The sequence below is a fragment of the Dicentrarchus labrax genome, unplaced genomic scaffold (assembly GCF_905237075.1).
Source record: "Dicentrarchus labrax unplaced genomic scaffold, dlabrax2021, whole genome shotgun sequence".
Lineage (NCBI taxonomy): Eukaryota > Metazoa > Chordata > Actinopteri > Moronidae > Dicentrarchus > Dicentrarchus labrax.
This window is the reverse complement of record NW_026136719.1, coordinates 18,361,162-18,377,658: the sequence shown is the minus strand read 5'-3', so window position 1 is coordinate 18,377,658 and position 16,497 is coordinate 18,361,162. Positions and strand designations below refer to the sequence as shown.

General features: G+C 37.7%; 2 protein-coding genes across 3 annotated transcripts; one reads left to right on the top strand and one right to left on the bottom strand.

Annotated features, from left to right (window-relative positions):
• Window positions 1–7: 7 nt before the first annotated feature.
• On the top strand, window positions 8–12,101 carry tex9 (testis expressed 9). 2 transcript variants are annotated; one of them, XM_051378989.1, is made up of 13 exons: window positions 8–86; window positions 7,261–7,361; window positions 8,332–8,462; window positions 8,990–9,053; window positions 9,139–9,215; window positions 9,405–9,450; window positions 9,575–9,657; window positions 9,796–9,959; window positions 10,064–10,155; window positions 10,471–10,644; window positions 10,748–10,882; window positions 11,723–11,857; window positions 11,943–12,101. In XM_051378989.1, the coding sequence occupies exons 2-13, from the start codon at window positions 7,305–7,307 to the stop codon at window positions 12,018–12,020; spliced, it is 1,236 nt and encodes a 411-aa protein (XP_051234949.1). In that variant the 5' UTR covers window positions 8–86; window positions 7,261–7,304; the 3' UTR covers window positions 12,021–12,101. The 2 variants fall into 2 exon arrangements, with proteins under 2 accessions (XP_051234949.1, XP_051234948.1); XM_051378988.1 differs by lacking the exon at window positions 8–86 and adding an exon at window positions 212–343.
• Window positions 11,361–16,206, bottom strand: mns1 (meiosis-specific nuclear structural 1). The gene is made up of 10 exons (XM_051378987.1): window positions 16,005–16,206; window positions 15,641–15,850; window positions 14,692–14,819; window positions 14,431–14,533; window positions 13,953–14,182; window positions 13,522–13,738; window positions 13,308–13,415; window positions 12,910–13,167; window positions 12,525–12,650; window positions 11,361–12,424 (listed from the first exon to the last, which is right to left on the bottom strand). Exons 1-10 carry the CDS (start codon window positions 16,005–16,007, stop codon window positions 12,314–12,316), a joined length of 1,494 nt encoding a protein of 497 aa, XP_051234947.1. The 5' UTR covers window positions 16,008–16,206; the 3' UTR covers window positions 11,361–12,313.
• Window positions 16,207–16,497: the final 291 nt, after the last annotated feature.

Genomic DNA, 16,497 nt, shown 5'->3' with positions numbered 1-16,497 from the left:
TGCTAACGGGACAGCAGCGCGCCCTGTTGTTGTTGTCGCCACCCAGTCCTCCTCCGACATCGCTCGCTCCAAGTCCCCGACACTTGGTGAGCAAAAAGAGGCTGTGCAGCAAAAACTACGCGTCGCTGTCAAACGCGGAGGTGATGCATGAATACAAATAAAGACAGGTGTAAACAGTAAACGGACAAACAACTAGCCAGTCCCTCCGGTGAGCTGTGCCCCTCACGTTATGGGATTTCTGTGCATGTGCAGCAGGGTGAGTAGTGGCTGCTGGGCTAACGCATGCGCACTGAGACCCTCCACTATTAAAAACAAGCAGAAGACGATACTGAGCAACGCTACTGTGAGTGTGAATTTAAAGATGAACTCAAACACATTACATTAGTGTGGCACGTTAGTAAAGCATTGAATGGAAATATCTAAAGGTGGTTTTATAAATCAATACATTGTTTTATTTCTAAAATATTCATACAAATACAGTATTTTTAATGAACTTAAGAATCATTTAGTCTAAAATGTGTCACTAACAGACAATTAAATTAATCTGCGTTTTTTTTTTTTGGACATGTTTTTTTTTATTAATCTGAATTAATGTGTTAAATTTGACATCAAACTGGTGGAAGCTGGGGTGGCCAGGCTCATTTTCCCTTTTCCCAGGCACATAGTAAAGTTGAGCCAAAAAAACAACCCTACTCTTCCATTTAATATTTCTCCACAGAAATGCCTTACAAAATGTACAAATACAGGGATAAATCAGGGGCTAACAAAATCAGTGTTGGTATCAAAGGTAAGTTTATCATCCAGGATGGTTCTCAAATATCTGCACTGTGTCAATAAAAGGAAACACTGTTCACACCAGCTGATTACAGGGGTTGTAAGCAATTAAAAGCTAAAGAGAAATCAATGAAAACCAGTCTTGCATGTTTTTTGTTCCCTTCCAGATGCCTCAAAATAACATTTAACATGGTTGCAACTGCATCTGCATTGCAACCTTTTCTTGTCTCATAAGCAAACTAGAGGGATGTATGTAATGTGTAATATAATATAACCAACTCCTCAGTAGCATAAAATAAAAGAATGAAATCTGGACTGTTACATATCAGGTCTCTGTCTTCTGAAGCTATTTTAGTGAATGAATTGATATCAGATTATAATATTGATTTACTTTGTCTTACTGAGACCTGGTTGTCCCACGAGGGGTACGATAGCCTAAATGAATCCCCCCCCCCCCAAGTCATATTAATACTCACATTCCTTGAGGCACTGGCCGAGGAGGTGGAGTAGCAGCCATATATGATTCAAGCGTTTTAATGGACCCTAAACCAAAACTAAATTATAATTCATTTGAAAGCCTTGTTCTTGTCTTTCTCACCCAACCTGGAAAACATTGCAGCCAGTTCTATTTGTTATAGTGTACCGCGCTCCTGGACCGTACTCTGATTTTATATCTGAATTCTCAGAGTTTCTATCAAGTTTAGTCCTTAAATCAGATAAAGTAATTATTGTAGGTGATTTTAATATTCATGTGGATGTTGACAATGTCAGCCTTAGTAATGCATTTATATCATTAATAGACTCAATTGGCTTCTGTCAGAGTGTAAATAAACTCATTGTTTTAATCACACTCTTGACCTTGTTCTATCATATGGCATTGATATTGAACATTTAATAGTTTTCCCACAAAATCCTTTCCTATCTGACCATTGTTTAATAACTTTTGAATTTCTATTATTAGATTATAAGCCATTAGGCAAAACTTCCTACAGCAGATGTCTATCTGACAGTACTGTAATTAAATTTAAGGAGGAGATACCATCAGTGTTTAATTCAATGCCATATTTGAATTTAACAGAATCCTATAACGACTTTAGTCCCTCTGAAATTGATAATCTTGTTAATAGTGCTGCAGGCTCACTACGATCAACATTAGACTCTATTGCTCCTATAAAAAGGAAATTATTAAAACATAGGAGACTAGCACCATGGTACAACCACCAAACCCGGCAATTGAAGCAAAAAACAAGGAAATCTGAAAGGAAATGGCGCTCTTCCAAATTATCAGAATATCGCTCAATTTGGCAAGATAATCTTAAAACTTATAGAAAGGCCCTCCGTAATGCCAGAGGAGCCTATTACTCAGCACTAATAGAAGAAAATAAGAATAACCCTAGGTTCCTCTTCAGCACTGTAGCCAGGCTGACAGAGAGTCACAGCTCTATTGAGCCACATATCCCCATAAACTTAAGTAGCAACGACTTCATGAGCTTCTTCTATAATAAGATTATTACTATTAGAGAAAAAATTAATCACCAACTGCCATCAACAGTTATCAGTGGCTCTCCAAGTTCAGGGACTTCTGCCAATGTAAACTTAGACATATATTTAGACTGTTTTTCTGCTATCGATCTTCATCAGTTAACTTCAATCCTTTCTTCATCGAAGCCATCAACCTGTCTATTAGACCTGATCCCAACTAGGCTGCTTAAAGAAGTCGTACTCTTAATTGGCACTTCTTTACTGGATATGATTAATCTTTCTTTATTATCAGGATATGTACCACAGTCCTTTAAAGTAGCTGTAATTAAACCCCTTCTTAAAAAGCCCACTCTTGACCCAGGGGTTTTAGCCAACTATAGACCAAGCTCTAACCTCCCCTTCCTCTCTAAGATTCTGGAGAAGGTAGTCGCCAAAGAGTTGTGTGACTTTCTACACAACAATAGTTTATTTGAGGACTTTCAGTCAGGATTTAGAGTTCATCATAGCACAGAGACAGCTCTGGTTAAAGTTAATAATGACCTTCTGATTGCTTCTGACAATGGACTTGTCTCTGTACTTGTATTATTAGATTTTAGGGCTGCATTTGACACCATTGACCATAATATTCTTTTACAGAGACTTGAGCATCAAATTGGCATTAAAGGAACCGCACTAAGCTGGTTTAAGTCATATTTATCAGATCGCTCGCAGTTTGTACATGTTAACGATGAATCTTCAGTAAAGTTAGTCATTACATTATTAGGAATCACTCCATTAACTTTCACTGTTATGCAGATGATACGCAGTTATATCTATCAATCAAGCCCGATGAAATTAATCAATTATCTAAATTACAAACATGTCTTAAGGACATAAAATCCTGGATGAGCTGCAATTTTCTGATATTAAACTCAGAAAATAAAACGGAATTCTTGTACTTGGCCCCAAAAACCTTAGAGACTCACTGTCTAAAGATATAGTTACTCTAGATGGCATTACCTTGGCCTCTAGCACCACTGTCAGGAATCTTGGAGTTATCTTTGATCAGGATTTATCATTTAACTCCCACATAAAGCAGACGTCTAGGACTGCCTTCTTTCATTTACGTAATATTAGAAAAATTAGACACATACTATCACAGACAGATGCAGAAAAACTAATCCATGCATTTGTTACTTCAAGGCTGGATTACTGCAACTCTTTATTATCAGGTTGCCCCAATAAGTCCATTAAGACGCTCCAATTAATTCAGAACGCTGCAGCACGAGTACTGACAGGAACTAGAAAAAGAGATCACATCTCTCCTGTACTAGCTTCTCTGCACTGGCTCCCTGTAAAATGTAGAATAGAATTTAAAATCCTCCTCCTCACCTATAAAGCTCTTCATGGTCAGGCCCCTTCATATCTTAAAGAGCTCATAGTACCCTATTACCCCACTAGAACACTACGTTCTCTGAATGCTGGGCTACTTGTGGTTCCTATAGTCTCTAAAAGTAGAACAGGAGCCAGAGCCTTCAGTTACCAAGCTCCTCTCCTGTGGAACCAGCTTCCAGTTGTGGTTTGGGAGGCAGACACCCTCACCACATTCAAGAGTAGGCTTAAGACATTTCTCTTTGATAAAGCTTATAGTTAGGGCTGGATCAGGTGAGTCCTGAACCATCCCTTAGTTATGCTGCTATAGGCCTAGACTATCGGGGGATTTCCCATGGTGCACTGAGCTCCTCTCTTCCTCTCTCTCTGCACTCATTCATGTCCCATTAATGCATGTTACTAACTTCACTTCTTCCCCGGAGTTCTTGTGCTTTCTCATCTCGCAGGTTCTCATGGTCCTGCTGTTGCTGTGCACCTGTCTGTCTGTCTGTCTGTCTGTCTCTGTCTCTGTCTCTGTCTCTGTCTCTCTCTCTCTCTCTCTCTCTCACCTCAACTGGTCGAGACAGACGACCACCCACCTAGAGCCGGAGGATCTGTCCTAGGTTTCTGCCTTTTAACAGGCAGTTTTTCCTTGCCCTTGTCGCCAAGTGCTTGCTCGTGGTGGTACTGTTGGGTCTCTGTAAATGTTATAAGGAGTTCGGTCTAGACCTGCTCTATTTAAAAAATGTCCTGAGAAAATTTAATTGAATATAATGAGATTTTTGTTTTTAGCAATTAATTTCTTTGTTAAGTCTAAAAAAAAATGACCCTGATCATCAGGTTACCTCTGCTAGCTCGAGACTTACAACATGTAACAGAAAGAAGTCTGAAAGAAGTGGGTGTTTTATCAGGGGGGGAAGAGCTGATGAAAGATGCTGTTTAATACTGTTATGAACAATGTTGGAACCAGTGTTTTTGGAGCTTGACCCATACTGGAGACAGCTATATATACTTATTTTACTAGTTACAACTATTACTACTACATACTACATACAAAACATATAATTAACTAAAATACGAGACACAAAAGTCCCACATGTTATCATCAGGCATCAGGACTAATAATCCAATTTAAACTATAATATAATGTGTGATAATATAACAGTGATAGGGACCATTGTGGCATGCATAATGACTGATCTTACTTTTGATACTTACATACAATTTGCTGATATACTTCTCGGTCCGTGTATGTTTTGGTCATTGGATTTTCCTTTCAGAAACGGGAATTAAAAAACAGAAAACGAGTGGTTATTTGATTTTCGTTTTAAAATACAAAAAATTAAAAATGAAATACAAGGCGTTTTTCTTTTTCATGGTCAGAAAGGGATGAGCGAAATTAAAAAAATGATTCGATTTTCATTTTCTATTTCATATAACAAAAAATAAAATCACTAGAAAACAGAAACAGAAAAAAGGCCTGTTTTTTCATATTCTGAGACCGGATGTTGTCATTTACAGGACCGTGCTGTGTAGAAGAAACAGTAGACTAGTAGACTGCGGTCAATCCAGCCGTGAGTCCGATCTCCGTGGTCAAATCAGCCGCACTTAAATTTAGTGTACAAGTATTCTCAGCATTATGGTAAATGCGGAGAAACAGCGTATTTACTTCCGGTTTTCAAAATAAAGGTATTTAGAACAGTAAGCTATAATTAAAATATGTTACATTAAAGTGTTTCATGCGCCCCTGGTGAATAAAAAAACACTTTATATCAAGTATCTTTACTGCACCACTGTGGAGAAATGCCAAAATAAAAGTCTCATATTTATGCCTCCAGAGAGCATATTTGACCATATTTGAGGTACTGTAAAAACATATTGCTCAGTGTTTCCTGGCTACTGATGGTATATTTGACTTTTACACATATAATACTACAAGCATACTTAATATCAAGCATTTTTACTGTACCAATTTGGAGAAATTCAACAATAAAAGTCCCATATGTATACCTCCAAGTGGCATATTTTCATATATTTGAGCTACTGTAAAAACACTTGGCTCAATAATTCCTGGCTATGGATGGTATATCTTACTTCTACACATCTAAGACTACAAGTATACTTAATATCAAGCATTTTTACTGTACCAATGTGGAGAAATTAAAGAATTAAAGTCCCATATTTATACCTCCAGATTCCATATTTTCTTATATTTGAGCTACTGTAAAAATATAAACTGCATGTGGAACCACCTGCAACAGCTGTCACACTAAATAATATAAAAAATAATATGTGAGGAAGAGACAGTAGGTACAATGGTGTTTTGAAGTTAAAACTAATTCTTTTTCCCTTTTACCTACAAATGGACACAGCAGAGCAGCAAAATAAGAAGAATGTGGACTGGCATTGCATTTTGTGTGAAAAGTAAACAAATTAGAATTGTGTAGGATTTTGTGTTTCGTGTTTAGTGTTTATATTATCAAGATGTTATTAAACATTTGTGTGAAATTTTGTCATGCATTACTGCAGCATTATTGAAGTATAATGAAAATGCTTCACCCATAGCCTGGAAATATTGAGCAATATGTTTTTACAGTAGCTCAAAAATAAGAAAATATGCCACATGGAGGTACAAATATGGACTTTCATTGTTGAATTTCTCCAAATTGGTACAATAAAAATGCTTGATATTAAGTATACTTGTAGTCTTAGATGTGTAGAAGTCAAATATACCATCAGTAGCCAGGAAACACTGAGCAATATGTTTTTACCTCAAATATGGTCAAATATGCAATCTCTGGAGGCATAAATATGAGACCTTTATTTTGGCATTTCTCCACAGTGGTGCAGTAAAGATACTTGATATAAAGTGTTTTTTTATTCACCAGGGGCACACAACACTTTAATGTAACAAATTTTAATTATAGCTTACTGTTCTAAATACCTTTATTTTGAAAACCGCCGGTAAATACGCTGTTTCTCCGCATTTACCATAATGCTGAGAATACTTGTACACTGTAAATTTAAGTGCGGCTGATTTGACCACGGAGATCGGACTCACGGCTGGATTGACCGCAGTCTACTAGTCTACTGTTTCTTCTACACAGCACCGTCCTGTAAATGACAACATCCGGTCTCAGAATATGAAACAACAGGCCTTTTTTCTGTTTCTGTTTTCTAGTGATTTTATTTTTTGTTATATGAAATAGAAAATGAAAATCGAATATTTTTTTAAATTTCGCTCATCCCTTTCTGACCATGAAAAAGAAAAACGCCTTGTATTTCAATTTTAATTTTTTGTATTTTAAAACGAAAATCAAATAACCACTCGTTTTCTGTTTTTTAATTCCCGTTTCTGAAAGGAAAATCCAATGACCAAAACATACACGGACCCTTCTCTCTAAGTGACATTTTGTATGCAGGACTGGTAATGAAGTATATTAATTTTGCATTGTGTTGCTGTTACATGTTGCTTAAATAAGAACAGTGGTGAGATGTGATTCCAGATCTGAATAGCTGGAGTAGAGGTTTATTAGACTTTATTGTTCACAGTGTGGAAAATGAACTTACTGTGTGTACAATTCTCGTTGTTTTACAAAATGTTCGCCTTTAAATGTCCGTTCGGGGCTACCATACTGTGTGCGCACTGAACAGGTAGTTGCTATGCAACCGGAGCCGCGTCGCCTGCCTGTGTGACAATGGCTGAAAGAAGTTGTGATAAAAAGGTCCGTCCGTCGCAGACCGTCGGCTCTCAGGTTTGTAGCTTCATTTTTTAAATGTTCATCACTCAGAGGTTTGAACACAAATGTTTGTGTGACAGCAGAAGTTTAAATCTAACTCCAACAGGTGAAGATGTTTACCTTCGTCAACAAACACCAACACAAGCTAACTAACGTGACTTCCTCTGACACTGTGGTTGATGTGTACTGTGGACACTGAGAGACAGAGGATTGGGAGGTTGTTAGGATGTAAAGTGTGTTCTTGGTTGAACAATAGACTGGACACCAAGCTAATACCATGTACTTGTGTTTTTTTTCCTCAGTCTGTTAGAAATGGTTTCACAACAGAGTTTAAATGTAAAAAAACAAACTGCCTTGCTTATTTTACCTTTGAATACAAAATGCAGCATCTAACTTATATAATACGTGGAAAGTGCAAAACTATCTCACTCAAAAGTGTTCTTATACAGTTTATCACTAGACAGAATCCTCAATCATTAAATCATTTCATCCTGTACACACACTCTTGATGGAGGTACCATTGGCAAAGGGGTTAATCAGAAAGACCCTCAATGTTGGACCACTTCTCCTCCTGTATGAATGCAGGGGTAAACTATTGTGTACTGGGACTGATACTGGCTCTTTAAGGCTAATAACAAACACAAGAGTGAGATCTGGTTATGATTTATAGGCTGATAGTGGTTTTCTAACTTAAATACATAACCAAACATACTTTACATTAGATTTTTAAAGAACTGTAACCAAGGTGAGAGGAACATTTTATAGTTTAAAAATACACATGTCAGCGCTCTCTAGTGGACAAACTGACTGTACTGCAGTCTGTTGGTACTCACCAGCCAACATATACTGATGTATCTCTAATAATCTGATATTGGACCACCAATGTATCTGTCAGGGAAAAACAAGGTGAAATGCAAATTAGTTGATATTATATCTACAGTAATTTCATAAAATGTTATAAAGTCTACTGCTTTGTCTTGTTTAGCCCAAGAAACGCCCTTCGTCTAGCAGTAAGGCTGAGAGGTCCAAGAGGGATGATGTAAGACAGCAGCTAAAATCTGCCTCTGGTCCAACAAAGCGCACAGATGACCTTCTTGCTAAAGAAGAACAATACAAGTAAGACTGCCTGTCCCAATATCTGTCAGCTCTGCTTTAACTGAATTTGTATGAATTTATGTAAAAGGTTTCCAGATCACCCCTTCTAATTCATTTTAACAGTTTATTATTTTTTAATGAGAGTAGAACTCAAGAGTTCAAGATGTTTATTGTCAAATGAAATAAAAAGAAAGCAAGTTTTCCTCTGTGCAATGAAATTCTTTCTTTGCTGTGCTGTCCACCCTGATACCGACGCATTAAGTACAATAAGTAACAAAAAAACACAATATTACCCAATAGAAACACAATATTACTCGATCAAACTACTTCAGCTTTTCCCTGATCAAACCTTGAAATTCCTCCTACGTAAACTGATTGATTGTAAATTACAAAACTGGGGGGGGCATAATGCACTAAAACAGTGGCGTAAATATTGCTACAAACACGGTGAATGTATTGCATTTCTTGCAGTCCTGTAGCACATAAATCCTTGTTAATGTAATAATGTAGTAATATAATGTAATCTTTCTCACTTGTGTTTCCTCCAGACTCTTGAATGCGAAGCTGGAAGCCAAAACTGCAGATCTAGTAAGACAGGCAGAGCAACTTATGGTAAGTTATCAACATGTTCACGTCAGTAAGTTGAAGAATAACACATTATATTTGATCATTATTGATTCAAAATGTTTTATTGTAGAGAGAACAGAGTGAAGTGCTGTCAAAACCCTTATCCACCCTCCTGCTCAAAGACATTGAGGATGAAGAGGATTCAAGGTAATAAATATCTTTTTAAGTGATTAATTTTCTCTTGATCACTGCAGGAGTCTACATTTATTCCAGTGAAACAGACCATCCAAATATTCATTGTTAGTTAAAACAGTGCAAGAGAAAGAACTTAATCAACAAAAGTCATCCATTTATTTTTCTTTTAATTGATGTATGTATCCATCTGTTTACCTCCAGGATAATAAAGCCTCATCAGTGTGCTGTGCAGGCGCCCGGTGTGAAGGTATCAGTTCAGAATTTAATTTTTTTCAGAAAAGGATTAATTTGTTGTCGCGTTGCTCACCAGACACTCGTTTCCAGTCCTGAGGTACAGTTGGTTAATGCTGTTTCTATTTGCCATCTCTTAGGTGGTGACCAAAAAAAGGGTCACATTAACATCAAAAAACATGGGTGCAGGAAAACAAGGAAAAGAGCCTCGCAGTAAAACACCGTAAGTTTGATCGTATCTCATTATTTAGAGCCACACACAGCCATGTTTATCTATAAGAAAGCAAGTGTAGGTCATACATTTCAATAAATATATTCTACATTAACATTCTGTTTTTTCACGTTGTTTGCTTGATTTCAGAACTCCTGGAGTGTTTCATGTGGATAATTCAACAGCTGTAGAAGACTCGACTGACTTTTTCCTGGCAAAGACGATCCGTAGCATGGAGGAGAAAATGAACGACACCGTGACTCATGAAAGTGTTGTGGATGATGTGTCTAACGCTGGAGACAACGTGGGATCAGGTAATGTTAATGCATCTTTTGGAACCCCAATTATATTCATTAATTTTATTCTCATTAAATTATTTATTATTATTATCATTTTAATAATGCTCTGTTCCATTAAGGCATTTCAGACGCTCAAATACGCGTTCTGAAGGCAAAACTACGGATTATGCAAGAGGAACTGGATCAACTGTCATGTGAATATTACAAGAAGGTAAAGCTTGTAGATAAACAGAGATTCAAACAGAACTGTTGTTGTCCCTCCATATCAGCAGAGGGAGACAGAGCTTCAGCTTCAACATCCAATTATGGAAAAAGAGAAACACCTGACACACGTCCCTTAGTTAGAAGTGTTTAAATAATCATCATATTCCCATAAAGTCTCAATTTATAGAGCCGCCTAGCACACCAGAATATAAAACACTGGTGGTTGCATTATTGTTTTTTAATCATTATTCTTTGTAATAGATGATTTTAAACTAAATTAATGAAAACATCGTCTACAGATTACATTGGATTTGTGTTGCAGGATGATGAAAACGCCAAGCTTTGTGCAAAAATTAAGGAGCTCGAGGAAGATCGAGCCAGGCTGCAGAAAACAACAGGCATCCAGCAAACACAGATTGAGAAGCACAGAGCTTTAGTGGAGGAGTCGGGCAAAAAATGTGAAGGTCTTCAGCTGCAAGTGTCTGCTTTACACAAGGTCTGAGCATTGATCTCAGCTGACATAAGACTGCAAAATATGCTATATATTACATTGTGTGAAGTGCTCATGCGTGATTACCTCCTGGATGTGCTCCATGTAGGAAATAGAAAACCTGAACAGATCCCAGAAACAAGCAGCAGCTGTCCACGGCACTGTGGAGGTTCGTCTGAACAGAGCCTTGGAGGAAGGGGAGAAGTTAAAGACTCAACTGAACAAAATGAAACAGATGAACAAGGTCAGCAAATTATAGTGGTTTTATTAATATAATTATTCAAATGTGATGTTTTTTTGGTTTTTTTTACAGATTAGGGTTTATTTACAGATACTCATATTCATGTTGTATCAAAATATTTTTGTCTAGATAATGATTTGTCCGAAAAAAATGGTTTTATCTTACCGTACATGTTGTAGAAATGTGCATAAAACAGGAAATCACTAAATTGAACCAATTATCATTCTTTGCTACATTTCCTTTCTGTTATAATTGACATACTTGTGCGTGCTTGACTTCACTATTTAGTCCTTTAAACGTGGTTCTTATTTTACATTTGATGTAAAACATTTGAAATGTAGTTTAAACAGACTTTCACTGCAGGTGTACTTTTATAATAATTTAAAATGATACTGAGATTTGAAAAGCATATGTGCAGTCATACAAGTATAAATCAGACGTAATGATTAAAACTTGGATAAAAGGATGACACTTATAACAATCACAAAGAACTGAATCTTTATTTGAGAATAAACATTCTACTTGTAGAGGCCATAGCAGCTAAATGTGTTACAGGGTCATTTAATTAAGCCATGTAGTTGTGATTATCTTAGTATAGCCGTTTTTGAAGTAAGATAATGTAATACCATCTTAAACAAAAGATAATGCCCTTTACATAGATAAAAGATTGACTACAGTGACATTAAAAACAAAGAGCTCAGTAACTTCAGTCATAAAGTGCCATAAAGTTACATAAAGCACCAACTACAACTGACTTTCAACATGTTTTGACCTTAAGCTGCACACATCTAAGGTTCTGCTTAATTTCTACTAATTCCAGTCTTTTAAATTCTTTTGAATAAGGACAAGAAAAGCGAGGAACATCAGAGTAAAGAAAATCTTATTGCTGAAAACAAAATGCTAAAAAAACAGAAAGCAGAGCTAATCGTGGGTTTCAAGAAACAGCTCAAACTGATTGACGTTCTCAAAAGACAAAAGGTAAGTGCCTCTGCTGTACCCTGCTAACACAATCCCTGTTCAGAGTTTTTAATCAAAATATGAACTAACTTTTGTTTTTGTGCAGATGCATTTTGAAGCTGCCAAGCTGCTGTCGTTCACAGAAGACGAGTTCATGAAAGCTCTAGACTGGGGGAAGTCATAGACGAAGAGTCAAAGACATCAGTTAACTGTCTTTCAGAATGTGATCAGTATGACAATAAAAAAGTTTAGAGTTTGAATTCAACATTTGTCTCCTAATTATTATCACATTTAGCCACCAGACAACCTCAGATCTTTTCTGGAATGATTTTAATTAAGATCAGCACAGTCCTAATAAAACGATGTCTCTAAATCATTGTGTTGTTACTGAATGCTAAAGTGCTATCACACCAAAAATACTACTTAGTTCACTGTAACCTTAAACTGCCAACTAGCATGGTGTGCAATTCCAAACATCTAATCATCCCCATCCCAGCCGTCTTCAGAGAAGATATCTGCTTGACGTGTTTTGAAGTTTTTTCTGAAGTCTTCATCAAAGTGCTCCAGGTCATCTTCACGGAGTAAGCCCTGAGAATGGAAACACTCATGGTCATACGGTTGTTTAACGTACAGTGGATATGAACATGTGTCAAGTGTGTCGTGGTCCGTACGGTACACTGCCTCATACCTTTGGAAGATATCCAAGGAGTTTTGTTGCGTGACGTTTAAGAAGTCGCTGCCTCTCTTCTTCAACTATCTGTCGACGCAGCGCCTCCCTCTCCTGCTCAATCGCTCTTTCTTTAGCCTCCAGTTCCTTGAAGAGAGAGATCAGCGTTATTAACGAAGCAAACAATTAAAGATGATTCAGCTGCACAGTGTATTATATTTGATCATGTTCTTCAAACACTTCCTGTAGTCAAAAACACATGAAACATCAAATATCATTGAGACCAAACTTGGCTACTGCTACATGTTTCCTTCCACAGTGCAGTATGAGCATTACAACTTCTGACAGTAAACCTACACCAGCGTATTCTGGATGTAATTATGCACGCAGAGAGAGTGGTCTGTACCATGTCTGCCTCACGCTGCCGTCCTCTGTCTTCTATCAGTTTCTCCACCTCCCGTTTGTGCTCAAGTTGCTTCATGCGTCGTTTCTGGGCGTTCATCTGCTCTATACGATCGTCCTCTGCAAACTTAGCCATCATCATTTTCCTGAAGGCCTCCTCCTCCTCTTTCTCCGCCTGCCTCCGGATCTCTTTGAAAGCCATCTGCTCCTGGCAGGTCCGCTGCATCATCAGCCTCTGTCGGATTTTCTTCTCCATCTCTTCCTGTTAGATGGTAGTTTTGAAAAATATTAAGATAATTCCCACACAGGAATAGTAAACAGTGAATCTCCATCATTACTGTAATCTCAACTGTCATCTTCGTTATGGTCACTAAGCATGGATGTTTAAAAAGTGATACTTACAATTTCTCTCTGCCTGTTGGCCTCTTCTTGTTCTTCTAAATAAAGTTCCTCACGGATTTGCTCCATCTCTTCACGCTGCTGCCTCTCCTCTTCAATCTTGTCAGACAGCTAGAGCAGAACAAAGAGGAGTGATTTCTGGAGCCAAATACAGGCGTGTCATTAAATGAGTAGAAAGAAAAGTACAGGCATTTAAAAAAAGAAAGGTTGTCTCAACTATTTTATGAAGATGCTCCTTTGCTTCTTCTCTCTCTCTGATCTTAGCCATTCTGGTCTCCTCCATGTGCTCTTGTTGGCTCGCAAACTCCTTGATGCGTCTGTTCTCAGCCTCAATCTTTTCTTGCTCCATGCGTCTCCACTCGGCCTGCTGTCTCTTGAATTCTTCAATGTGCTGCTGAGTGGCTCTGACTTTCTCCAGTTTCAGCTGTCTCTCCCTTCAAGAAAACATTTCATTTCAATAAATCCATCATACTACCAGAGACTTAACAGGTGCTAGTAGACGCTTTATTTGAGATTCAGTACTGAGCCAATTTAAAATCCACAGCATCCAAGTCAAGCTTTTGCTCACACAATATTTTAACTGTTATGTTGTACTTATATGGATTGTGCAATCATGTTAAAGAGAGTAAGAATGAATAATGGACTCACATCTGATCCTCTTCATAAATCTTCCTGATAATCTCATCAACCAGGAGCTTCTCTTTGAGGAACTCCTCGTACGCCTCTTGTCTCTTGCGCTCCCGGTCCATCAGCTGCTGCTCCAGCTCTCTCTGATACTGCACCAGCTCCTCGTGGCGTTTCTGCTCCAGCCTCTGCTGCTCAACGGCTGTTCGCTCACGTTCACCCTTCATCTTGCGAGCAAAGTCTGCCTCCTCGCGCTAACGTCAGAGAAAAGACATGCAGAGTACATAGCCTGTGGGCTTAATTTCAGAAGAATTTGGTATTAACAACCACTTGAGTTAGTCCTAATTAAGGAGTTAAAAGCTCCTTATTAGGATGAATTCACTCCTAAATTGATCAAAGTGTCATTTTGAAATGTAACATTTTAAAGAAAACACTTTCTTTTAGCAAAATCTTTCTTCATCTTTTTTTGTAAATTATTAAAATCATCGAAGCCAGTGCTCACCATTGTCTCAAACCTCGTAGCTTCCTGCTCAGCAATCTGTGCAGCTCTTTCCTTATTCAGATATGCAGACTTCAGCTTTGACTCCAACTCTCGAAGCTCCATGCTGAAAAGTATTAAAATTGACTTAAAATTAACACAAGAGAGAATGATTAAAGAAACCAAAACTGAGAAAGACTACACATAAGTGTTGCATTAGTACTTGCATTTGTATAGTGACCCAGAATATACAGTACATCAAGGTAATGAGGTAAGTGTGCGTACCTGTTCTCTTTAATATACTGCCTCATTTTCTCTTCTCTTTGCGCCTCATAGTTGATGCGGGCCAGCTCTTTAGCCATTCTCTCCTCTTGTTCAAGTTGCTTTTGTCTGTTTATTCTCTCTTCCTCTGCCTTCAAGTCAAAGTGAATTATGATTATCTACATATGAGTGTAGGTAGGTTACAGTTTTTATGATACAGTGTAGTGTACACCAATGGGCTGTGGTGTTCTACCAAAAAATTGAAATGAGACAACTATTGATAAGAGTACTGCTCATCAAAACAGCTTCCTAACAATTCCTCCATGTTACCTATAAAATTAGGAATACAAAAGATAAATTCACCTCATTCCAACATCTGAATTTGATTTTTTTTCCTCAGCAAAAATGAATTAGCTCAGTCTGATTATCTGACCATAAAGTTTCAGTCTAAAAAACAATTAATTTTACCAGTAAATGTTGCATTTCTGTAGTGCATTAGCACAGTAATAACAGGTTCAATACAAAGTTATGAATTAACTATTTAACAATTATAAACATTTCCTCTAAAATAATATTTGAATAACCCCTTTCATGTTGTCATCGCAAAAGAAGATTCAAAGAAACCACGACACGATTCCCACTACTACCTTATTTCTTTGCCCTACAATTATTCGTTCATATTGTACATAGTTTGTGTGTGTAAATGTATGTACATAGTTTTATATATATATATATATATATATATAGGGTTGTTTTTATCGTTTACGCTACAATTACTTTAATGTTTTTATTCACATTTGTTTGTTATTTTATTGCACTTATTATGAAATCCTGTATTATATAAAGACAATGGTTGCCCTGAAAACAATAAAAATGAAAAGAAATACTGCTGCTCGACCTCTGCTGGAAACATAATTGAGAGTGGCAACCTGTTAACTGTCTCTAACATAACTTACACTACAGAAAACTCTACCTTCAGCATAGCGCTCTCCATTTCTCTCTCCCTGAGCTCCTCCTGCACCTGTCGCAGGTGTCTCTTCCTCTCGGAGCTCTCCTGGCCCCGCAGACTGGCCTGCAGCTGCCGCTCTCTGTCCACACGCCTGACCTCCTGCTGCCTGTGCTGCTCCTGACTCTGGCGCTGAGACATCAACCTCTGCTGCTGGTTGTACGTCCAGTTACGACTCTGTCCCAGTGAAAGAGACGCCAAGAGAAGAAAGAAAACCACTGAACAGATTAAAACAGGCCAACAGTGTGTTAACAGGGTGAGAACTTAACGTTTGCTGCTCTGTTTGTAGCAGTGGAGCTAACGTTAACTCTATTTAGGAACGAGGCTTTACCATGTTTGCGGTGCTTTTCGTCGATTCCCGCCTTCTTGACTTAACTCTTAACTTAACGCTTTCTAATTAGTAATCAACTTATGTTTAATTAACTTAAAATTAGATTATTTGCACAGTCACCATGAGCGAGTAATTAGCCGTAGTTAACCTGAGGTGTCGCTGGGTTCCCTCGGTTGTTTGGCGTTGCGTTGTCCAGGGAACGCCGCGTCTCCCTCCGCTCAGCCAATAGAAATGAGCGATGACAATGACGTCAGGTCCGGGAAACTCAAAACGAGTCTCGTTCATAGGTTAATTTTGCTCATATCAGGTCAAATTAAGTCTTCCTTTTTAAATTTTCCAACAATTAATTAATCAAAAATCAGAAACAAACAACAAATGCCAGGGTGTTTTAAGTGTGTATTTGTATGTTGCATGTGCACATTATTATTGTTGTATATCCTATTGCAATGGTTTGACCAAATTTGAAATAAAAAGAAAAAAGAAAAATAACACC

What these genes read in the sequence shown, in the direction of transcription:
- mns1 (XM_051378987.1), bottom strand. An exon ending in CTACGAGGTTTGAGACAATG is followed by an intron (nt 14,183 to 14,430) that starts GTGAGCACTGGC and finishes CTCTGACGTTAG; the next exon opens with CGCGAGGAGGCAGACTTTGC. An exon ending in ATTTATGAAGAGGATCAGAT is followed by an intron (nt 13,739 to 13,952) that starts GTGAGTCCATTA and finishes GTTTTCTTGAAG; the next exon opens with GGAGAGACAGCTGAAACTGG.
- tex9 (XM_051378989.1), top strand. Translation starts at nt 7,305, where the DNA reads ATGGCTGAAAGAAGTTGTGATAAAAAGGTCCGTCCGTCGCAGACCGTC. An exon ending in CATGTGAATATTACAAGAAG is followed by an intron (nt 10,156 to 10,470) that starts GTAAAGCTTGTA and finishes TTTGTGTTGCAG; the next exon opens with GATGATGAAAACGCCAAGCT. An exon ending in AAATGAAACAGATGAACAAG is followed by an intron (nt 10,883 to 11,722) that starts GTCAGCAAATTA and finishes CTTTTGAATAAG; the next exon opens with GACAAGAAAAGCGAGGAACA.